This window comes from Pinus tabuliformis, chromosome 1_1 (assembly GCF_031772625.1).
Source record: "Pinus tabuliformis cultivar Carrire ecotype Pingquan chromosome 1_1, CPIR1, whole genome shotgun sequence".
Taxonomy (NCBI): Eukaryota; Viridiplantae; Streptophyta; class Pinopsida; order Pinales; family Pinaceae; genus Pinus; species Pinus tabuliformis.
Genome location: NC_142297.1, coordinates 599,096,787 through 599,122,038, shown reverse-complemented (window position 1 = coordinate 599,122,038; position 25,252 = coordinate 599,096,787). Strand labels below are relative to the sequence as shown.

General features: G+C 37.5%; 1 protein-coding gene across 1 annotated transcript in view; it reads right to left on the bottom strand.

Annotated features, from left to right (window-relative positions):
- Positions 1-55: 55 nt before the first annotated feature.
- Positions 56-25,252, bottom strand: part of LOC149214692 (disease resistance protein RUN1-like) — a 53,665-nt gene continuing 28,468 nt past the window's right edge. Inside the window, exon 4 of the mRNA XM_089392375.1 lies at positions 56-174. Within this exon, the coding sequence (XP_089248501.1) occupies positions 145-174 (30 nt within the window). The 3' untranslated portion in view covers positions 56-144. The remainder of the gene's footprint in view (positions 175-25,252) is intronic.

The following is a 25,252-nucleotide window of genomic DNA, read 5'->3' as shown; positions in this document are numbered from 1 at the left end:
CAAAGAAGACATTGAACGATGATAGAAGATTGAAACAAAAGTTGTTTCTACTTACCATGTTAGAGTTTAAAGTGGTGCCCTTGCATATAATCAGTGACTGAAGAATTTCCATTGCGACATTCCCAACATTTGTGTTCATGATTACTATTGTTCCTCTCCCCAACCATTCAAACTCTGTTCCCAGGAATTCATGATAATTGGTTAGAAAGTGACACTAAACTTGTATTATAAACTTGTAAATGCAACTCGAAGTAGATATTATAAATCATAACAAAGGAGAACTATCAAATCTTCTGGGTTCCTTCAAGCCAAAGACCACAAAGGAACGAGATGACCACCAAGACTATTGAACCTTAAAGAATCATTTTGCGTTGAAGAAAAAAACCAAATAACATTGGATGTGGAGGTGAAATCCTTAGGATAAATGTGCAAGTCACTCTCCTTTATGAGATTAGACTAGGCAAAGAATTGAACAATGTACGGTTTATGGCACTTGTATAGTACCTAAAACTCTGTTTAGACAAAGAAATTTAAAAAGTGTAGGTCTATAGAATTCAATATTTGGAAAGAAAAATTATTATAAGTGAAATGTTTGCTTGTTGAGGCAAAAACATTCAAATGTATTTTTTATTTGTTGTGATGTTGGGTTGTTCCATCTTTGAGGAAGAACGACTTTTCACTATGATCTTGCAAGTTCGACTTTTAAACTGTCAGGATCTCTAGAAATATTATTCTGGCCATGTGCTTTTCCAATGTCCTCCATTTCCCCCTTTTGTCACCTCACAAAGGAAGTGCACCCATGAGGTCAGTCTATACCCCTACTTCACATCCAAATAATTCTTTACCATTTTCAATTTATAAAACAAATGACGACAAAACTGCTGCAGTAAATTCATTTACAAGGATGATCATGACACCGAGTCTCGAACATAGAAACCTTTTCCTATATCATTAATTTTTAGTGCAAGAAAACAAATGAAGGAGAAATGGTTTGATTCTTCACAGTACCTGAACAAGACCTAACTACGAACAAAGTGTGTTCAAGAGCTAATCTGCCATTTCTCCACTGTGCCATCACCTCTCTCAATGTGTGGACTGGATTTAAATGCGATGCATTCCTCCTGAAAATTTTGTCGAATTATACCTATAGCTCATCAATTATCCTTGACCATTTTCCGTACCAAATTTATTCAAACCAGATCAAATACAGATCATGTCAAGCACAAGAAAACCAAAACAGCAGTTTCCCCAACACTGAATCCGGTCAAAGCATTTTCATTAGTTTCACCAAACACCCTGAAACAACAACAGAAAGAAGCAAAAACCCTAGGCACATCTCGTTAAATTCACTACATCTTCATTTTCCCCTTGCTCCAAAGATTAATAAACATTTTAGAGCTAGCACGCTTATGCTTTCTCTATGCATTGACTCAATTTCATATTTCAACTACATGGTGCCTAAATATGAAAAAGTTTTATTTTGTAAAAAATCATTTAAAATAATATTTTAAAATGTTTAATTAACAGAATGAATATATATGTAATGTAATTGGAAACCTTCATTATATAGTATTTTTTTTTTTTATTACAAGGTATAATGTCATAAAGGTAAAGAGTTTGGATGTCAAACATATTATAATAGTTGAAATTGGGAATATTTTTTTCTATAGTAGTTTATATCTTTTTTAACTCAAGATCTACTAAGTGCTAAGAAGGATCTAATTTCTTGAGGTATAAATTTTATTTAGAGTGAAAAGAGATTTGATCCTTCCAAATATTTAGTAAATCTAGAGTTAAGATGGATCTAAGCTTAAGATGGATCAAAATTATTTAGTAATGTATAAAATTTCTAGTAACTTGTTAACAAAAACAAAATTTACATCAGATACCAGATTAATTTTTAATTTTGTTGTTGATAAGCCCTTCTTGTCCTCTCATCCTTTCTTCGCACATTAAGGTCTAGGAGAATAGATAAACCTCCATGTATCTTATGCTTTTGAGCATGATGATATTCTAGTTTTTTAAGTAATCAAACAATTTTTTTAATTTTTTTTGGTAACTAGGTAACGATTAGGCTGGGGTCAGCCTACTTATTGGTTGTAAGAAGACCGGTACACTCAGAATGGGATGCTTATCACCAAGATTGTGCAAGGCTTTAGTCAAGCCTGGACACCGTTGGGAAGTTTAATTCCCCCAAAGTGGCTTCCACTCCTCTGCCCCTCCCCATGATGCTTAAAATTGTGACCAAGCAGGGACTAAACCCCATGTAAACCTACTGGTCTATACCACTTGTTAGTTCGTCATATTTTTATTCTTGGACTATAATAGTCATTTACATTAATCATTTTTAATTTTTAATTATGTCGCTTATTATCTAGTCATATATTTTAGTCCTAGACTAAATTAGTCATTTAAGTTAGTCGTTTTTAGTTGAGTCACTTAATATCTAGTCATATATCTTATCCCTAGACTAAATTAGTCATTTAAGTTAGTCATTTTTGGTTCAGTCACTTAAAATTGCTCAAATTTAATAGTAATTCACTTGAAATAATTGTGGTGACTAACTTTTTTAGTCGCGTAGTCACTAATCTCCCATTTTGTACTAGTGATGCAACCTGTGACCTTTCACCTCCCTTTTCTCCTAATTTCCATTATTTTCATAAATAAATGTGCCAAAAATGCCATATTGTCATTCCAAAGCCTTAGCCATTGCCTTTGCCAATTTCCTTAGCCATAAACAATCAAATGAAAACCCACTAGGATGTCTTGCCCAACATTCAACTTGGAATAAGTGTCCCATCTATCATGGTTATTATTTTTTCCTTTATTAACTTGTATTACATGGAATTTCACCAAAGTTGTTACGAACCCTCCCCCTTGGGGAACACCATCCTCGGTGTTATACCACACCAAGACCTTAGCAAAACTGTTGAAAAGAAAACATACTACCCATGGAACCTTATAACATAGCTCGATGCAATATTTACAATGATCACCCTGCTGAAATAAAACCATCATGACAACATAATAACACGACATCGTAATAACATGACACCCATACCACTAATTGGAGCTTTATAACTTAGCTCATGGAAGTATTTACATCTTTATACATATGTGCATATAGAAAAATCATCAAAACATATGCTAGAACATATACCAAAATCACACCAAAACATTAAGCCAAAACTGCTTTGCCTGAACCAGCAAACAAGGAAGGATACATAGCCCACATCTGATCCACCATCTCCCATGTAGCTTCATTGGGCCCAAAGTGCTTCCATTGCACTTTAACTTGCTTGATTGCTCAGTTCTTGAGCATGAACACCTTTTTTTTCAATAGACACTAAAGCTATGGCTGGAATTATCCATTCGGTTCCATCTACAATACAGACCGGTCAATCACATGATCAACATCCTTAACATACTTCTTAAGCAAAGATACATGGAAAAAATCATGGACTTCCACTATTGGAGGCAGTGCAAGGTTATAGGCTACTGGCCCAATCCTCTCAATGATACTGAAGGGTCTACAAAATTATGGTGTCAGCTTGGCACATGATCCAATCTGCAAGGATCTCTTCTTTGGTTTGATGCGCAAGTACACTTATTCCCCGAGTTGAAACTCCTTGAACAACCTGTTCCTATCTGCATAACTCTTCTGCCTATCCTATGTTGCCTTTAGATTCTTCTTGATCACCTGCATTTCCCATTCCATGTCTACCAACATATTTGGTCCAATCAATACCCTGCTAATCGGATCACTCCAACTGATAGGAGTGTTATAACTCTACCCATACAATGCCTCAAAAGGACTCATCCTCAATGAACCCTATTAATTGTTGTTGTATGCGAACTCTACCAAAGGAAGATACTCCTCCCACTTTCATTGTTGGTGCATCACGTACATCCTCAACACGTCCTCCAATATCCAGTTGACCCTCTCTGTCTATCCATCTGTCTGCAAATGATAAGTTGTATTGAAGGCAAACTCTATGCCCAAACCTAAAAATAACTCCTTCCAAAACTTGGAAGTGAACTTTTCATCCCTGTCTGACACAATCCTCTTTGGAACACCGTGCAATCTAACCACATCTCTGATGAATACTTATGCTACATCTCTAGCTGAGAATGTACTTCACTGGAATGAAGTGTGCAACCTTCGTCAACCTATCCATAATAACCATGATGGAATCATGCTGTCTCACTATCTTCGGAAAAATTGTAATGAAGTCCATGGAAATGACCTCCCATTTACACTCTGGAATTGTAATCAGTTGTAGAAGTCCATATTGATGTTTACATTCTGCTTTCACTCCCTGATAATCAAAACATCTAGCCATGAAATCTGCTACATCTCTCTTCAGATTCATCCAATAATAGAATTTTTTTCGCTGTAGTCAATGTCTTTTGATAACCTGCGTGACCTGAATAAGGTTCCACATGAAACTCTCTCAAGATCACCTTCTTGAGCTCACTGTTATCTAACACATATATCCTGTCTCTGAATCTAACGAATGCATTCGTTGTAAGACAATAATCCATACCCTATACACATGCACCTGTACCTATAAATGCACATGTACATGTATGTGTACTACCACTTGTACCTCTACCAATACCCTATTGCAACCCGTGCACAATCTCCGTATACCTAACATCATGATGACTTTCCTGCAAGATCCTATCCTATAGATTTGTCCCATATGAGCTCATATCTGCTAAGTGATTTACCTGTACCCACCTGCTGAGAGCATATGACACCCTGTTCTCTTTACCTTTGATGTACCTAATCTTGAAATCAAGCTCACTGATCGCGGCTAACCATCTAGCCTGCCTGGAGTTTAGATTCGGTTGGTCAAACAAATACCTCAACCCAATGTTGTCACTCATAAGTACAAACATCCTGCCAAGAAGATAGCGCCTCTACATATTCAATGCATGTATGATCGCTACTAACTCAAGATCATGTGTTGGGTAGTTCTACTCATGCTCATTTAGTTTTCGGTACTCATAACACATCACTTGTCCATCCTACATAAAAAATCCACCAAGTCCTCTCTAGCAAGCATCTGTGCATACCACAAACTCTTTGTCTGGATATGAAATCTATAGCACTAATGCATGTGTCAATAACTGCTTAAGCTGCTCAAAGTTAGCCACACACTCCTTTGTCCATTCAAACTTCTTGCCTTTCCTCTGCAGTGATGTGATAGGATAAGAAATCTACGAAAACTTCTTGATGAACCTCCTATAATATCCTGCAAGACCCATGAAAGATCTCACCTCATCCACACTCTTAGGAGCTACCCACTCCATTATGGCCCTTATCTTCTCGAAATCTACTGCAAAGCCTTCCTTGGAGACAACATTCCCGAAGTAGTGCACCAAAGTATGAAAGAAATTGCACTTGCTAATCTTAGCATACAACTTATTCTCTCTCAACAACCTCAACACTGCTGCTAAATACTCAGCCTTCTCTTCCTCATTTTTAGAATATACCAGTATATCATCAATGAACACAATAAAAAACTTATCCAAATATGGACGCAACACACTATTAATCAAGCACATAAATGTGCTAGAGCATTAGTTAAGACAAATGGAATGACAACAGACTTGTAATGCGTCCTGAACGTAGTCTAGTAAATGTCATCCTCTTTTATGTGTACCTGACGTTATCCCGATCTCAAGTCGATCTTGGAGAACACTGTTACTTCCTTCAGCTGATCGAACAAGTCATCAATCCTGGACAAAGGGTACCTGCTCTTGATAGTCACTTTGTTTAACTGCCTGCAGTCAATGCATAATCTGATAGTACCGTCTTTCTTCCTTATAAACAATACCGGTGCGCCCCATGGTGATACACTTGGCCTAATGTATCCCTTGTCCAAAATTTCCTTCAATTGCAACTTCAACTCAACCAACTCAGATGTGCTCATCTTGTAAGGTTATTTTGATGCTAGAGCTACCCCAGGCACTAACTCAATAGAAATTTATACCTCCTTGTGAAGTGGCAACTCTGTAATGTCCTCAGGAAATACATCCTTAAACTATTGTAAAACTGGGTACTTTCTCAACACATCCATATCCCCAACTTCCTTACCCTTATCACTAGAAAAGTGCACTGCGAATAACTTACACCCTTTCCTACGACTACGCTTTACTTGCATAGTTGTCACCATCCTAACTGATGTGGCTTTCTTCTTGCGTTGCAAGACTCTTGGCTCCCTATTGTCATCAACACACTCAATGGCTTTGTCATAACAGTCTACCTTGGTTCTATGAAGATAAAACTAATCCATTCCCAACAAAATACTGTATGATCCAAATGGTAATACATTTAGATGTGTTGCAGTAGGTATACCATTCAAATAAAATGCACAAGCTCTTACCCAATGATGAACTCGCTTCTTTGTACTTGTAGCCAACTGCACTAACCAAGACTCTGCATGCAAGTCCTTACTCAAACCACAATTATGCACTAAGTCAGGACTAACATAGCTATAATTAGATCCAGGGTCATTCAAAATAGAAATAAATTGATCAAAAATATTACCATCCATCTCAATGATAGATGCGTGTTTTTCTTCCTACATGTTGTCAACTGTGGTATAGATACGTGGAATACGCTGACCAACATCCCCAACAGTTTCCGCCTCCTATGCACTGTATATCTTAGGCCTACCATCCTAATTTTGTGGACAATATCTCTTAATTTGTTCCTTGCTACATGTCATATATTCCAACCAACCAGTGCCCTCACCTCTGTGCTTTTGCTGTTGTGACCCGTGTCCATGTCTAGTTGCATTAAACTTATTTTTCGGTGCCACATTCTCTTTCTCATCTGCATGCGGTGGCCTTGTCCTCTTAGGCTACCATTTACCTTTGCCTTTGTCTTTTCCCTTCCATCCTTGCTGAGATTCATTCTTACGATTTGACTGTTCATAGCAATGCTTCAGTTTCCTAATAAATTCCTCAAGTGACCGAGGCTCATCATACTCAATCCGATCTCTAAATGCTAATGGAAAACCACTAACAAATCACTGAACTTTAGCCTTCTCATTAGTAAGATATGATACATACCTCAATAGCTCTAGAAACTTGGTCTTGTACTCTTCATATGCCACTAATCTCATCTTTAGCTCATAGAATTCTTTTGCCTTACTTTTGTAGTACCTCTCTGACAAGTACTTCTTCCCGAAAAGCCTCTTGAACTCCCGCCAACTCAATTCTTCTGTCATGATGTCTCTAACCCGCTTAACATCTTCCCACCGGATGTTTGTTTTACCTTTCCAGCTGAAGATCGCTTCTTTGGCCTTCATGTTATCTTTGTACTCATGAAACTCAAAGAATTTGTTCATCCCAATTATCCAAGCCTTTGCATCTTCCGACTTCTTCACATATCCATCAAAAGTAGGTGGTTTTTCTCTCTTAAATTCATCTGGTAAGTATCCCCTATCATTCCTCTTATAAGGATGATAGTGATGACGATCATGATGTTTATCAAAACCAGAACTAGAATAGTACATGTACTCATTGCCCCTTTTATCCAGAGTGTCCAATAATCTTCCATCTCTCACTGTATCAAATCTATCTGACCTTTGTCTACCAAGAGAACTACTGCCATATTCCCCATTAGTTTTATCCTCATGTCCATGGATGATCTAAAGTAACCCTTATCACTGCAAGTCTGACAAACTTTGAATAAGTATAGCATTGACCTATGTTTGTTTCCTTTGTGCCTGTACGCTCTGGTCATTATCTTCCTTACAACTCCTTATCTCTTCGTTCAAGCTTCTCAGTGTATCAGCCAAATCAGAAGTGTCCTCCACACCAAGCCGCTCATCTGATGCATAAGGGGATTCTATGCAGTCTACCACCTTGCTAGCCATTTGATCTTTTTCGTACAATGCATAATATGTCAGATAAAACAAATTAGAATAAATCAACACACCTTAGCATAATTCAAGGAGGATACCTCATATGTTAGATCAACAAATCACCATGATACATGTATAACATCATCATAACATCATATAGCCGTATAACAAGTAAGTGCATTAACACATAAATATCATTCTAGCTAGGGTCTGGTCATCAATGCAAAACCATATCAACAATGCATGTTATGACCTCATGCATGACAACAACCATTACTCCATTGTACACATTGCCACATGCAACCATCAACATGCATAAGTAATGCATAATCAACTACACATATGCATAATCCATGTAGTGGAGCATAAGCGATCAATTCTTGTAATCAACCTACAAGGCTAACACATGTAATAAAAACATTCAAGAATGCACCTGACATACAAGGATAAAAGTAGGTGACATACAATCAACATGTAAGCGACATCTAACAATATGTAACCATTCATATACTCATGACGATGCATTCCACAAAATAAATCATCAAATTCTCCATGACAACCTTACTTTGACCATAATCAATCATCAAGAAAATATAACAAGCACATGGAATGTAAGTGTAAGAGACATACATGCAATTGGCATGCATACATGACCAATGCACACCGCTCATCCAGTCCGAGGGGTGAACCATGCTCCGATACCACTCTGTAACACCCTCCTCCCACATTTACCCAAGTAACTAGCCAATCGGAGTAAACATGAGATGAGAGGCTACTATGATTGGATTTGACCTCCTATGTGACCTTAAGGAAGTGGAATCAATGAAAACATCACACATAGTCATCCAACATCAGCTTTAGAATCCTCAGGAGACAAGTCATCCACTTAGACAAGTTATCACTAGGTCCCACTACTGTTATGGACATCTTAGGCCTCAATCGCTCCCATGCTATGGGAAAAAGAGTGTTGAGAAACCCAAAGTCGCTCACACAGGCTTGCCTACCAGCGACTAGAGACTAAAATTGTTAGTTCTCTGCCAGCAAACATGGGATTTAAGCCACTTTTTCAGGCCTAGAGCCCAGGTCACTACCCAAAATGGAGTGATAGCTTAAAATCATTAAAAGTATAGGAAAAGAATGATGCCAAAGAAATAATTTGAACAAGACCTTAACCAGACCCCTACAAGCTATGACAAGAATTTCGCCAAACATATCATCAACATGTAACCTACAAGTGTAAACAACAGAATTAAGTGTGTAGATCTCATACTTATCTGAGAATCGCTATGAACCATTGTTCCCTCATGTCATTTGTTGAATTATCATCTATTATGCCTTAGATACATTATCCATTCATTTACAAGTAAAAGCATGTTGAGAGCCATACATAGCTACTATCATAAAACATACATATATCCAACATAATAGGGACAAAAATATCATAAACATATCAACCATAGAGTCCACATATACATCAGTACATTTACACATGAAAATCAAGGGAATGAATTTCTCATTAATGAATGCAATAAACCAACCGAAAATGGGACTACCACGATCCACCCGACCATAGAATGGTTGAGCCAAATTTCTCTTCAACCATTCACCCCCGTACCATATTCCAAGCATGAATATGGGAATCAAACTAAAATAACCAACCAGGTCATACTGAGGCTAACCAACCTCACCCTCATCAATAGAAACCAGGCTTTACTGTAATGCATTTCGTATCACTAGGCCAGCACAATGAACACACCATAATAGGCTCTACCATGAACTCCACTTGGTCACTAGGCCAAACAAGTATGGATGCCATCGAATTTATCCACCTACACTGTGAGGAATTTTCCTATCTCCTAGCCTCCCAAGCTTTACCGCAATCCAAGCCCGGATTTCTAGGCCCTAAACCGAGACCCACTCTCCAAGCTTTACCACATATCCCAAACCCAGGATTACTAGGCCCAACAGAGAGAAAACCATCTCTTGGCTTTACCGTATATCCTGCCATTCACCAAAAAGGATTCCTAGACCCACCGAGGCAACATAATCATGGCTTTATCGCAACCCACAATCTGGCTCAGGGGTCACTAGGCCAGTGGATTTTCCGTGATCCACAGTCTGGTTCAAGGACCACTAGGCCATGTGCTCTATCATTCAGAGATCCACCCCACTCAACTTCGAATCCATCCAATAATCCAACTCAACCAAAACATGAGAACCCCATCACACCATGGCTATTCGGAAATGGCAAGGCTAGGCTGAAAAACACTGTTACACCTGACAAAATCCATGCCATGATAGAAAAGAACCACATGCAATGTCATGCATGCCAAGTCTAGCAAGAAAAATACACATGCAAGTCGATACCTGTAATGAAGCCTGTTGTAGTTGCTTGATCTTGCCTTTCCCTGCATAATCTTTGCTTCCTCTTGCCTTCTTTTCCTTTCTTGCTCCAATGCCAAAATTGCTCCAAGAAAACTCTAAGTGTCCAAGAGTGAGAGAGAGAGAGAGAGAGAGAGAATAATGAGAAAGCTCCAAAACTCAACTAACAAAAAGTTACCAACTGATTCTCATAAGCCTTTTTATGAATGAGGCCTTTATTTTATTCATTTTCCATTATTTTATTTCAATTTCCTCCTCACATGCAACATGTGACCTTTCACCTCCATTTTCTCCTAATTTCCGTTATTTTCATAAATAAATGTGCCAAAAATGCCATTTTCCCTTTCCAAATCCTTAGCCATTGCCTTTGCCAATTTCCTTAGCCATAAACAATCAAATTAACATCCACTAGGATGCCTTGCCCAACATTCAACTTGGAATAAGTGTCCCATCAACCATGTTTAGCATTTTTTCCTTTATTAACTTTTATTACATGGAATTTTCACCTCGACTATTACATCTACAAAGTGGAGTTCCCATCCAATTCAAGTGTTTGGAGGCATGTCAGGATCTAGGAGATTTCTAGGAGAATTTTCAAAGTGGAGCACCAACCCAATTGAAGATGTTGGAGGCATGTCAGGATCTAGACTGTATGGGAGCGTCTATAGAGTGGAGCACATGCCCAAGTCAAGACGTTGAAGACATTGGAGACATTGGAGGCCTGTCAAGTTATAGAATAAGTTTGGGATCGTCTACAGAGTGGATGACATGCCCAAGCCAAGACTTCGAAGGCCCGTCAGGTCCCCCACGAAGTCATTGCATGTTTTTTATATTTGAAGTTGTCTTATAGTTTATTTGTTCTAGATATAAGGTACACATTGGAAGTTCTATGGTTATGGCCATATCCAATTCAAATCATTTGTGCTTATATGCATGGTTACATGTCAAATTCCAATATGGAGCACATTACATTGAATATGCCTTCAAACTTTTTAATTGTGAATATTGTCTAAAGCCTTTTCACCAACTTTGGGGTCATTTTGTTTCCGTTGAAGGTGTTCTTCAAATAAGCAGTATAAGCCTCTTTATATTGAAATTCAAAGTACTCACTTCAAATAAGGCCAATGACCTTTGTTTTTTAGGAGCCTATTATCTTATTTAATCCAATTGAGTGATACATTGAAATCAGGTGATATGATTTTTCAAAGTAGGCTTGATGGCTTGTTCCATCTTTCAAAATGGCATGATCACATCTTCAAAGAGGCTCAATATAGAGGGCCAAGTTTTCAAAAGCATTTAATGAGCAATATTTCAAAACAACCAAATGACCTATTTCCTTGTGTCAAGGAAAGATTTTGAAAGCATCTAACGAGGGATCTTTCAAAATGACTTGGTGGTCCATTTCCTCCATCATGATGATATTTATAGAGCACCTAATACATGATCTTTTGAAATAGTGTGATGGTTTATTTCGTTGCATTTTGTAGACCTTTAGAAAATGCCCAATGGATGATTTTTCAAAAATGGCCTCATGGTCCTTTTCTTCACATCTCTTTCAAAAGTGTTTGATGGACAATCTTTCAAATGACCTAGTGACCTTTCATTAAGGGAATTTTGAGGTCGAAAATGGACCTCCTAAGAAAAATGTACAACCAAAATAAACTTTATAACAACCAATAGGATTTAATATAATGATGTCAACCATGAGGGATGATTCACCATTTTGGAGTAAAAAATAAAAGGATTAAAAAATAATAAAACTATTTTTTTCAACTCGTATTTTCAACTTATTTGCCTAAGGTTTTTCTCAAATTTTGAGCGGGAGTACTCGTTGGATGGAAAATTTAATTCCTCATCCAAGAAGTACCCAAGTTCCATACTTTTGATGGACCTTGCTACACAAAAAATGAGAAATACATGAACAATCGTGATTGCAATCATGTTTTTAACGTATTTCTCATTTTTTGTGTAGCAGAGTCTATCGAAAGTATGGAACATGGGTACTCCTTAAATGAGGAATCAAATTATGCATCCAACGAGTGTTTCTCCTCAAAATTTGAGTAAACCCCTAGGGATATAAGTCGAAAATACGAGTTGAAAAACAATTTTTTTTCTTTTTTCTCTCTAATATTTGATGATGTAATCTAATATTATTTTATTAATTTTACTATTATTTTATAATTTCCTTAGGAGGTCCATTTTATACCTCAAAATTCCCGTAGCATTCCTTACATTGGGTTGATCTTTCAAATATCCTTACAGGAAATATTTTAAAATAGCTCAATGACATATTTCCTTCCATTAGGCAAATATTTCGAAAGTGCCCAATTAGTGATCCTTAAAAATAACCCAATGACCTATTTCCTTTCTATCCAAAGCAACTTTCAAAAGAGTTCTTTGGATCAATCATTCAAAGGGAGGAGTCACAACTTTGTGTTATTGAAGTAATACCTCAAATGGGCCCAATGTGAGCATGGCAAGGGAGTTGTGCGTAAACTCTGACCCACATATTGTGATTTAATTTGAATTGAAATGAGTATAGAAACCCAAAAAATCAAGTCTACAGAGAAGTGGAATTTTTTTACTATTACTCAAATGTGGTCATGAAGAGAGATGGTTACATGGAAATTTTGTAACATTGTAAAGTTGGAAATATATATATATATATATTCAATTTGGTTTCAAAAGACAGATTGATATCCTCTCCACTAAGCTCAAATCTTACTTATAGCCGATCACTCCTAATGAGTCAATTGTTTTTTAAAAACTCTTTTTTAGTTGTGAGTAAAATCTCTCTCACTTACAAGTGGGTATATATATATATAGATATGAAAAATTACATGTAGTTTCTATTCTACAAAGACTGAAGATGCCACCTGTTATCACTCAAGAAAAAATAGTTTAAATTCTGAACATCAATTTTTTAAATTTGTCAAAGGGTTGGTGTCAGTTTTGGGCCTAGTCTTTTCATCTTGTTTGAGTCTTGTTAGTATGTTAAATGGGGTCAATTCTCTGTTTAGTCCATCACTGGTCTCACACTGCACCTAAGCTCCATATGTCAATCCTATTTCAAAGTCCATAGTGCAGAAACCTTGGTCGAGGTGATTTCATAGCGCAAAACACCGATTTTGCACTAACTGCGCTACGAAATCAGGAATTCGTGCTGATCCATAGCAAATCTCACCCCAACTGTCATATTTTCTGCAAGAAGTTTATGGGGATAGCATGTGCAAGGTCTTACATGTCGGTCTTGACGCGTGTTCTGTAGCCTTCAAATTTGATTCTTGCCTGTACTATTCAAATCGAGATTTCCATCCAAAACCAAATCTGAAAATTCTCTATTAAGACCGAAACTTCTGATTCTGGTTTCGATTTGTGATCAATCTGGCAGTATGACTTCTGGGAAGAATGGGCTCTTGCCACCTTCCTTTGTTTCTAATTTGCAAAATGTCTTGAAGAACAGAAAGATAGAAAAACCCCCAGAAGAAGATAATTCCAAATCTGAAGGAAGTAAATGCGGTAAAGGTGCTTCAGCTTGAAACGGCTGCAGGTGTTGCTATAAGTTTTTGATCGTGCAATTGGTGTCAATGTTCCAAGATCACGCTTTCCTCCAGTGAAGGCAACTTCAGATTTACTACTTGTGCAGTCTATTTTGTATAAATTAATCATGGTTGTTGATTTCAATGTTAAAGCTGTTCAGCAGGCATTACTTAAAATGCTAGAAGGAACAGTTGCACATGTTCCAGAAAAGGGAGCTCGCAAACATCCTTGTGGTGATCATATTCAGATCGATACAAAGGATATTCCCTTTATATGTGTTGGGTCCCTATAATACTAGTGATTACCCCATTACTATTGTAGTTATACCCCTTATTTATATTGTTGTGCCCCTATTACCCCCATATTGTTATTTCTGTGCCCCATAGAATCCCTCTATTGTTATTTTTGTGGCTTTATATTATTATTGTTAGGTCGGCTGGATTATATTGTGACTCCTTAGACTCCTATATATAGAAAGGAGGTTTTGTCATTTGAATCATTGAAGAATTGTTCATTTATGTAATGTAAAAGAGGTTGCCCCTTCGAAGAGGTTGAATTCTAAGGCATTGATCTATCTTTTCTATCTTTTCTTGAGCTAGTTTCATAACATTTGGTATCAAAGCTTTGGATTCTAGGGTTTCGTTGCTCCAAACAGGTCATCGTGGAATTTTAACTAAAACTTTTCTTTTGTGATGTTTCAAAATTTGCAAAAAAAACCCATTTGAGAAGAAATCGTGCTGAACCTTGGGTCTGAATTTCAGAGCTTTTCGCACGATATTTGCGGAGATATGATCGGAGAAAGTTGGTCTTTTTGCAGACTCCTGAATTACATTCAAAATAGGTGACTTGGGGAAAATCGTCATAACGTTCTCTCTGGGGATCGGATTGAAATTTTGTAAGAAGGTACAGAAAGAGGACGGACTGTAGTTTCTTGCATGCATTTTTTAGATCCATAAGTTGAAATAGTGACTCGTGGTACGTCGTACAAGTTTGCTCTACTGAACTAGTCTATAATCAAGTCATTGTGGGATATTTCACATAACGCCTCCTTGGAGAAACCAATTTGGGTCAGACTTGTGGAATTGGAAAGACGACGCAGAAGGCTACTATAGGTTGCAATTTCAGAACTGGATGATCTAAAATTAAAGAGATACATCAAATTCAATATCAGGCTTCTACAAAGTGAAGAAAGGTGTGTAGTTTTTTTTAAATTTTTGCATAAGCTTGGTTTGAAGGAATTCAAAGGGCATAGTAAAGCATTATTATTGGTAACTGATGCCCCGAGGAAAGAAAATGCAAACACCTAGTAAGGAACCTGAAAGCTCTAGCATGACTCATGAAGAAGAGGAAGAAATTCTACATGATATATCAAAATTACAAGAACAAGTGCAACAAATGTCACGCTCACAAAAGCTAACAGAAGCTAAGATAAATGGCGTGGAATCTAAGATAAATGGCATGGAATCTAAGATAAAGGGCGTGGAAGCTAAGATGGATGATTGGAAGACAGATTTGAAGACAGACATGGAAGAATTGAAGATAGATTTGAACACAAACTTGAAGACAGGCATGACAGATATGAAGACAGATTTGACAAATTTTCTACAAGAAATACTTACTAATGGTGAAAAGGTAGTAAAGGAAACTCATGATGCGAACAAAAGAAATGTTAATCATGATATCATAGACTCTAATGTTGGATCGAAGACCCACCATATTCCAAAAATCGATATGAGGAAGTTTGATGGCAAGGATCCTGCAACATGGATATTACAGATGGAGCAATTTTTCGATCTCAATAATGTGCAAAACAAACAAAAGGTACGTACGACAACTTTATATTTGGAACCAAATCAGTTTGTATGGTATCAATGGCTTTTCTCTCGTAAACAATTTATCACTTGGGCAATTTTTATGGAAGAATTGATAGCACATTATGAGGATACAAAAAGCAACACTTTTTTTAGCCAATTGATAAGTCTCAAACAAAAGGGATCAATAATGGAGCACATTAAGGAGTTCCAAAAATTGAACATAAGGGTAAAAGATATTCTAGAGGAGCATAGGATTGATGTGTTCATAGGGTCTTTAAAGGATAATATCCAACATGATATTCGCCTTTGGGAACCTGATTCATTAGAGAAGGCATTCAGGTTAGCAAGAAAAATGGAAAGCAAAATTATGGCAACCAGGAAACATACCACTCACAACTATAAAGACGGAAGTGTTGTTGCCCCTAGTCTTCCACAACCTATAAGGTTGACACCACAACAATTGGAAGAAAAAAGAGCAAAAGGGCTTTGTTACAGTTGTGATAACTAATACACTAAAGGTCATAAGTGTGCTGAGAAGAAATTATTCTACATAGATTGTGAAGAAAAAGAAGAAAAGGAGCAAGAAAGGTCAAAGGAAGAGGATATACTCCAGGAACAAAGCCTAGATGAAGAACAAATAAATCCGACCATATCTTGTAATGCATTGGCAGGAATTACCACTCCTCAAACCATCAAGATAGAAGGACAAATCAAGAAGAAAAAGGTAATAGTGTTGATTGATTCAGGAAGCACCCACAATTTTATTCATTGTAGGGTAGCAAAAGAATTGAATTGCTTCCTATATCTAGCACCAGAGTGTCAAGTGATGATTGCAAATGGAGGAACAATAAATTGCTCTGGAAAGTGCCATAATATCAAGCTATCGATGGGAGAATATGTATTGACTAGCCTAATGCTTTCCATTCCAATGGGAGGTGCTGATGTTGTACTAGGAGTCCAATGGCTACAATCCTTGGGTACAATAGCTTTTAATTTTCAAGAACTTTTCATCAATTTTTTTGCAGAAGGAAAGGAAGTTGAATTAAGGGGTATTGTAGGGAAACCAGGAAAGATAATCAACTCTAATGGTATGACAAAGCTTCTAAAAAAGGAACAAATAGGTGTAATTGCACAATTATGTTCGCTAGATGTTTCCACATCGGAATCATCTATTTCTCCAGATCTCCAAAAAGTCCTAGAAAATCATTCCAAGGTATTTGAGACTCCCAAAGGTCTCCCACCTATGCGTGATCATGATCATGCTATTCATCTGATTCCAGGAAGTGTTCCTCCAAATATCAGGGCGTACAGATATCCCTATGTCCAAAGAGTGAAATTGAACGATTGGTTGCAGAAATGCTAGAGGCTGGTATAATTCAACCGAGTCAAAGTTCTTTCTCTGCTCCAGTAGTATTGGTGCACAAGAAGGATGGATCATGGCGCATGTGTCCGGATTACAGGGAGCTCAACAAGCTCACTATTAAAGATAAGTTCCCCTTTCCTGTCATTGATGAATTACTAGATGAATTGCATGGATCAATTTACTTCACCAAGTTGGATCTTTGTTCGGGATATCATCAAATCAGAATGAAGATTGAAGACATTCCGAAAACAACATTTAGAACTCATGAGGGTCATTATGAATTTTTGGTCATGCCTTTTGGCCTTACCAATGCACCTTCAACATTTCAAGGTTTGATGAATTCAATTTTCAAACCATTCCTGAGGAAATTTGTGTTAGTATTTTTTGATGATATACTAATCTATAGCAAGTCTTGGAAGGATCATGTTGAACATGTTGACAGGGTGCTACAACTATTGAAGGAGAAACAATTATATGCAAAAAGATCCAAATGTTTCTTTTGAGTCCAGGAGGTGGAATATTTGGGTCAATTATGAAACCAGCTCAAGAAAAGATAGAAAAGATAAATCAACGCCTTAGAATTCAGCCTCTTCAAGGGGGAAACCTCCTTTACCTTACATAAATGAACAACTCTTCGATGATTCAAATGATAAAACCTCCTTTCTATATATAGGAGTCTAAGGAGTCACAATATAATCCAGCCGACCTAACAATAATAATATAAAGCCACAAAAATAACAATAGAGGGATTCTATGGGGCACAGTAATAACAATATAGGGGCAATAGGGGCACAACAATATTAATAAGGGGTATAACTACAATAGTAATGGGTTAATCACTAGTATTATAGGGACCCAACATGCCCCTCTCCTTCAAAAAAGTGTTGTCCTCAACGCTTGAGTATTTCTGGATACTTCTGCATAAAATTCTCATCCTCCCATGTGGAATCTTCAACGGATAAGTTCTTCCACTTGATAAGATACTCTGAAATTGAACGATTTCGTAGCTGTCGAGTTCTTGTTTCTGTGACTACTTCCGGTTCCAATATAATTTTTCCTTCCTTGTCCAGTTCTGGCAATATTGTTTGAACTGGGAGCTTGTCGCCTATAACATTCTTTAAACATGAAACATGGAAAACTGGGTGCAATCGAGAAGCTGTAGGAAGCTCCAATTTGTATGCCATAGTACCAATCTTTTGCAACACCTTGTACGAACCATAATACTTTGGTGATAATTTATTATCCTTCTTAGCTTGCTTGAGGGACATTTGCTTATATGGTTGTAGCCGTAGGAATACCCAATCACCTACATCAAAACTTCTTTCACTGCGATGTTGATCTGCCTGTTGTTTCATTCTATTATGTGCCAACACGAGGTTATCCTTTAAGAGTTGGAGGACTTGTTGTTGATGTTCGATGTGATGTTCCACTGCCTGAACCTTAGAAATTTCTCTTAAATATGATGTGATGGATGGTGGTTGATACCCATAAAGTGCCATAAATGGGGTCATTTTTGTTGCTGTATGGAAGGAAGTGTTATACCACCATTCAGCCAGAGGCAACCATTTGACCCATTGTGTCTGTTTATCAGATACAAAGCAACGAAGATATCCTTCCAAACATTTGTTTACTATCTCAGTTTTCCCATCAAATTGAGGATGATAAGATGAGCTATGAGCTAACTGAGTACCAAGAAAAGAAAATAATTCTGTCCAAAAATTTCCAGTGAAAATGGGATCTCTGTCACTTACAATAATCTTTGGGTTTCCATGTAGCTTTTGAATTGTTTCCATAAATGCAGTAGAAACTATATTGGCTTTAAATGGATGTGATAATGCACAAAAGTGTGCATACTTGGTAAGTCTGTCAACTACCACCATGATGACACTCTTTCCATCAGACTTGGGTAAACCTGTGATAAAATCCATTGAAACCTCCTCCCAACGATGGCTTGGAATGGATAAAGGTTGTAATAGACTCGGTGTCTTAATTGTTTCAACTTTATTTTGTTGGCAAACCAAACATTCCACCAAAAAATTTTGAATATCTGATTTAAGGCCATCCCAAAAAAATTCCTTCTTAACCCTGTGGTAAGTTTTTAAAAATCCTGAGTGCCCTCCTAAGGGAGAAGTGTGCAATTCCATAAGAATCTTTTGTTTTAGCTGGGAATTCTTACAGAGGTATAAGCGATCTTTGTACCATAACGAATCATTTTCCAGCTAAATGTATCAGACGTACTGGAATCTTGTTGTAACTTTCGAATAAGTGCCCACACTTCTTCGTCATTCTTCCATTCCTCCCTTGCTTCATTTATCCAATCTGGTTGGATAATAGAAATGGCGCACAACAATGCTTCCACATCCTCATCCTTTCTTGAGAGTGCATCTGCCACCACATTTTGCTTCCCTTTTTTGTAGATGATTTCAAAGTCATAACCCAACATCTTTGTGACCCACTTTTGTTGCTCTTCAGAGGATAATCTTTGTTCTAAAAAGTATTTAAGGCTATCATGATCCGTTTTTACCTTGAAGTGTCTTCCCATTAGGTAGGGTCGCCATTTCTTAAGTGCATGGAGTATTGCCAACATTTCCTTCTCATAAATAGCTTTGCTTAAAAACTTTCCCTTGATTGGACGACTTTCAAAAGCAATGGGTCTTTCATCTTGCATTAGAACAGCACCAATTCCATTTCCTGAAGCATCACATTCCACAATAAAGGTTTTTGTGAAGTCCGGTGTAGCTAAGACCGGTGCTTGGCACATTGCCTTTTTAAGATGTTCAAAGGCCTTTGTTGCTTCTGGAGTCCATGAAAATGCATCTTTCTTCAATAATGTTGTTAGAGGTGCTGCTATTCTCCCATAATTCTTAACAAACTTGCGATAATACCCTGTCAACCCGAGAAATCCTCGCAGATGCTTTATGGATGTGGGGATTTTCCATTCCTTAATGGCTTTAATTTTTCTAGGGTCTACCTTAACTCCTTCATGAGATACAATATGACCCAAATATTCCACCTCACGGACTCCAAAGAAACATTTGGATCTTTTTGCATATAATTGTTTCTCCTTCAATAGTTGTAGCACCCTGTCAACATGTTCAACATGATCCTTCCAAGACTTGCTGTAGATTAGTATATCATCAAAAAATACTAACACAAATTTTCTAAGGAATGGTTTGAAAATTGAATTCATCAAACCTTGAAATGTTGAAGGTGCATTGGTAAGGCAAAAAGGCATGACCAAAAATTCATAATGACCCTCATGAGTTCTAAATGTTGTTTTCGGAATGTCTTCAATCTTCATTCTGATTTGATGATATCCTGAACGAAGATCCAACTTGGTGAAGTAAATTGATCCATGCAATTCATCCAGTAATTCATCAATGACAGGAATGGGGAACTTATCTTTAATAGTGAGCTTGTTGAGCTCCCTATAATCCGGACACATGCGCCATGATCCATCCTTCTTGTGCACCAATACTACTGGAGCAGAGAAAGAACTTTGACTCGGTTGAATTATACCAGCCTCTAGCATTTCTGCAACCATACGTTCAATTTCACTCTTTTGGACATAGGGATATCTGTACGGCTTGATGTTTGGAGGAACACTTCCTAGAATCAGATGAATAGCATGATCATGATCACGCATAGGTGGGAGACCTTTGGGAGTCTCAAATACCTTGGAATGATTGTCCAGGACTTTTTGGAGATCTGGAGAAATAGATGATTCCGATGTGGAAACATCTAGCGAGCATAATTGTGCAATTACACCTCTTTGCTCCTTTTTTAGAAGCTTTGTCATACCATTAGAGCTGATTATCTTTCCTGGTTTCCCTGCAATACCCCTTAATTCAACTTCCTTTCCTTCCATAGAAAATTTCATGAAAATTTCTTGAAAATTAAAGGCTATTGTACCCAGGGATTGTAGCCATTGGACTCCTAGTACAACATCAGCACCTCCCATTGGAATAGAAAGCATTGGGCTAGTCAATACATATTCTCCCATGGATAGCTTGATATTATGGCACTTTCCAGAGCAATTTATTGTTCCTCCATTTGCAATCATTACTTGACACTCTGGTGCTGGATATAGGAAGCAATTCAATTCTTTTGCTACCTTACAATGAATAAAATTGTGGGTGCTTCCTGAATCAATCAAAACTATTACCTTTTTCTTCTTGATTTGTCCTTCTATCTTGATGGTTTGAGGAGTGGTAATTCCCGCCAATGCATTACAAGATATGGTTGGATTTATTTGTTCTTCATCTAGGCTTTGTTCCTGGAGTATATCCTCTTCTTTTGACCTTTCTTGCTCCCTTTCTTCTTCCTCTTCACAATCTATGTAGAATAATTTCTTCTCAGCACACTTATGACCTTTAGTGTATTTGCTATCACAACTGTAACAAAGCCCTTTTGCTCTTTTTTCTTCCAATTTTTGTGGTGTCAACCTTATAGGTTGTGGAAGACTAAGGGCAACAACACTTCCGTCTTTATAGTTGTGAGTGGTATGCTTCCTGGTTGCCATAATTTTGCATTTTTCTTGCTAACCTGAATGCCTTCTCTAATGAATCAGGTTCCCAAAGGCCAACATCATGTTGGATATTATCCTTTAAAGACCTTATGAACACATCAATCCTATGCTCCTCTGGAATATCTTTTACCCTTATGTTCAATTTTTGGAACTCCTCAATGTGCTCCATTATTGAACCCTTTTGTTTGAGACTTATCAATTGGCTAAAAAAAGTGTTTCTTTTTATATCCTCATAATGTGATATCAATTCTTCCGTAAAAAATGCCCAAGTGATAAATTGTTTACGAGAGAAAAGCCATTGATACCATACAAATTGATTTGGTTCCAAATATAAAGTTGCCATATGTACCTTTTGTCTGTTTTGCACATTATTGAGATCAAAGAATTGCTCCATCTGTAATATCCATGTGGCAGGATCCTTGCCATTAAACTTCCTCATATCAATTTTTGGAATATGGTGAGTCTTCAATCCAACATTAGCATCTATGGAATCATGATTAACATTTCTTTTATTCTCATCATGAGTTTCCTTTAGTACCCTTTCACCCTTAGTGCCCATTTCTTGTAGCAACTTATTCATATTTATCTTCAATTCGTCCATGTCTGTCTTCAAATCTGCCATGTCTCTCTTCAAATCTGTCTTTGAATCATCCATCTTAGCTTCCATGCCCTTTATCTTAGATTCCACGCCATTTATCTTAGCTTCTGTTAGCTTTTGTGAGCGTGACATTTGTTGCACTTGTTCTTGTAATTTTGATATATCATGTAGCATTTCTTCCTCTTCTTCATGAGTCATGCTAAAGCTTTTAGGTTTCTTGCTAGGTGTTTGCATTTTCTTTCCTCGGGGCATCAGTTACTGATAATAATGCTTTACTATTCCCTATGAATTCCTTCAAACCAAGCTTACGCAAAAATTTAAAAAAACTACAGACCTTTTTTCACTTTGTAGAAGCCTGATATTGAATCTGATGTATCTATATAATTTCATATCATCCAGTTCTAAAATTGTGACCTGTAGTAGCCTTCTGCGTCCTCTTTCTAATGCCACAATTCTGACCCAAATTGGATTCTCCAAGGAAGAGTTATGCGAAATCTCCAACAGTGACTTGATTTTAGACTAGTTCAGTAGAGCAAAGTTGTACGATGTGCCACGAGTCCCTGTTTCGACCTATGGATCTGAAAATGCATACAAGAAACTACAGTCCGTCCTCTTTTTGTACCTTCTTACGAAATTTCAATCCGATCCCCAGAGAGAAAGTTATGACGATTTTCCCCAGGTCACCTGTTTGGAATGTAATTCAGGAGTCTGCAAAAATACCAACTTCCTCAGATCATATCTCCGCAAATATAGCGCAAAAAGATCTGAAATTCGGACCCAAGGTTCAGCGTGAATTCTTCTCAAATTGGTTTTTTTTTGCAACTTCTGAAACGTCATAGAAAAAAAGTTATAGTGAAAATTCCACGATGACATGTTTGGAGCAGCGAAACCCTAGAATCCAAAGCTCTGATACCAAATGTTATGAAACCAGCTCAAGAAAAGATAGAAAAGATAAATCAATGCCTTAGAATTCAGCCTCTTCGAGGGGGCAACCTCCTTTACATTACATAAATGAACAATTCTTTGATGATTCAAATGACAAAACCTCCTTTCTATATATAGGAGTCTAAGGAGTCACAATATAATCCAGCCGACCTAACAATAATAATATAAAGCCACAAAAATAACAATAGAGGGATTCTATGGGGCACAGTAATAACAATATGGGGGCAATAGGGGCACAACAATATTAATAAGGGGTATAACTACAATAGTAATGGTGTAATCACTAGTATTATAGGGACCCAACATGGCAGGGCTTTCGTGGATCTAGAGAAAACGATTTCTGAGAGACGGCAAGATTCTTCTATTGGCTTTGGAGTGCCTGTACGAGATAATATGAGGGTTGGTGGCCTGACAAATGCTGCGATGACATCATCCTTGCTAGAGTCGGTTGAGAGTAGTGATCTTATTGCATATGGCTTAATACCAGAGTTCATTGGACGTTTTCTTGTGCTTGTTAGCCTCTCAGCGTTGACTGAAGACCAACTTGTTCAGGTGCTCATGGAGCCTAAAAATGCACTAGGAAAGCAATACAAGAAAATGTTTGAGATGAACAATGTGAAGTTACATTTCACTGAGGATGCCCTTAGGCAAATTGCACAGAAGGCAATAGTCAAGAGTATTGGAGCCCGTGGTTTGCGTTCTATCCTCGAGATCATTTTGATAGATGCCATGTTTGAGATTCCGGATGCAAAAGCAGGGCTGGATTTATTTGCCTATGTTTAACATAACTACCGATAGAAATGCTTGCTTGTGCTCATATTGGTGATGTTCATTCGGTTGTATTTGCTGGATTTTCAGCAGAGCCCCTTGCTCAACGAATTGTAGACCACAAACCTAAAGCACTGCTAACTTGTAATGTTGTCCGCCAGGGTGCTAAAGTTATTAATCTGAAAGAAATAGTAGACTCTGCACAGGTGGAATCATCTAAAAATGGAGTTTCTGTAGGTGTCTGTTTGACATATGCAAATGAGTTTGCATTAAATAAAGAAAACAAACCATGGAAGAAAGGAAGAGATATTTGGTGGCAGGATACAATTCCAAAATACATGACCGAATGTGAAGTTGAATGGCTTGATGCAGAAGATCCACTGTTCCTTTTATATGCAAGAGGTAGTACAGGGAAACCAAAAACTGCATCAGGCTTGCATGCCTTAGCACGTCTTGTGAACTTGACAATTCTGGATCTGAAGATGTGCTCAGGGATTCATGGTGGATTGGTGCATCCAAAAGAGCTTACAAACTTGAAGGAGCTGCAAATTTCTCGAAGTCTTGTTGCTTTGACATATCTCAACATAAATTCATGCTGTAGATAATGCATTAGACTGTGGTTTGGTGAATACATAGCAGTTTCGTAGCGCGCTACGAAACTGCTAAAAATAATGCCCAACGCACAGCAGTTTCGTAGCGCGCCACGAAACTGCTGTAGCTACATAATTAAAACTCAGTCAACCAGTTTTGAGGGACCGAGGAGAAATTTTTGAGAAAGGAATCTTTTCAAAGGATCATATAACAGGTGCCAACATTCAACAAAGGAAGAAACAGGTGGCAAAAGCTTATATTCGAACCCTAAACTTTTTTGTTATAAAGTGACCATAATTACTATGGTTCAAGATATGCCAGGCAGCTTGGAGAGGGTCTTGTCTTCACACATGGAAAGCGTTGACACCACATCAAGGACGTGGCATTCTTATATATTTTTGAATAATCAAAGAAGAACAGCATGGCTCATTGGTTTCGAATATCATTGAGGAAAACTAAAGGCAGATAAACAGGGGCATTTTCCTACTTTTCAGGGGCAATGGAGAAGATGTGACATTAAGGGCAAGCAGGCAGCTACAAACACCTACCTCAGCCAAAACTAAAAATACCACTTGTCAAAGAGTGAGAATAATTGTAATTAAGGCTATTATTAGCATGATATGGAGTTAGACTCCTATTTGACTTAGATCTCTTAAAAAGTCCAGTTAGCAGTTTGTTACATTTAATAGGTAGTTAGAATTTGAATAGGTGTCATATCAAGCAGAATTGGAGTTCCCCTCGGGTTGGAGGAGGAAGCTCAGTCTTGTAAAGAATTCTATATATAGTAGGAACAACAATGTACTCAGGAGGAGGAAATTCTCAAAGAAAGAGAGAACTTTG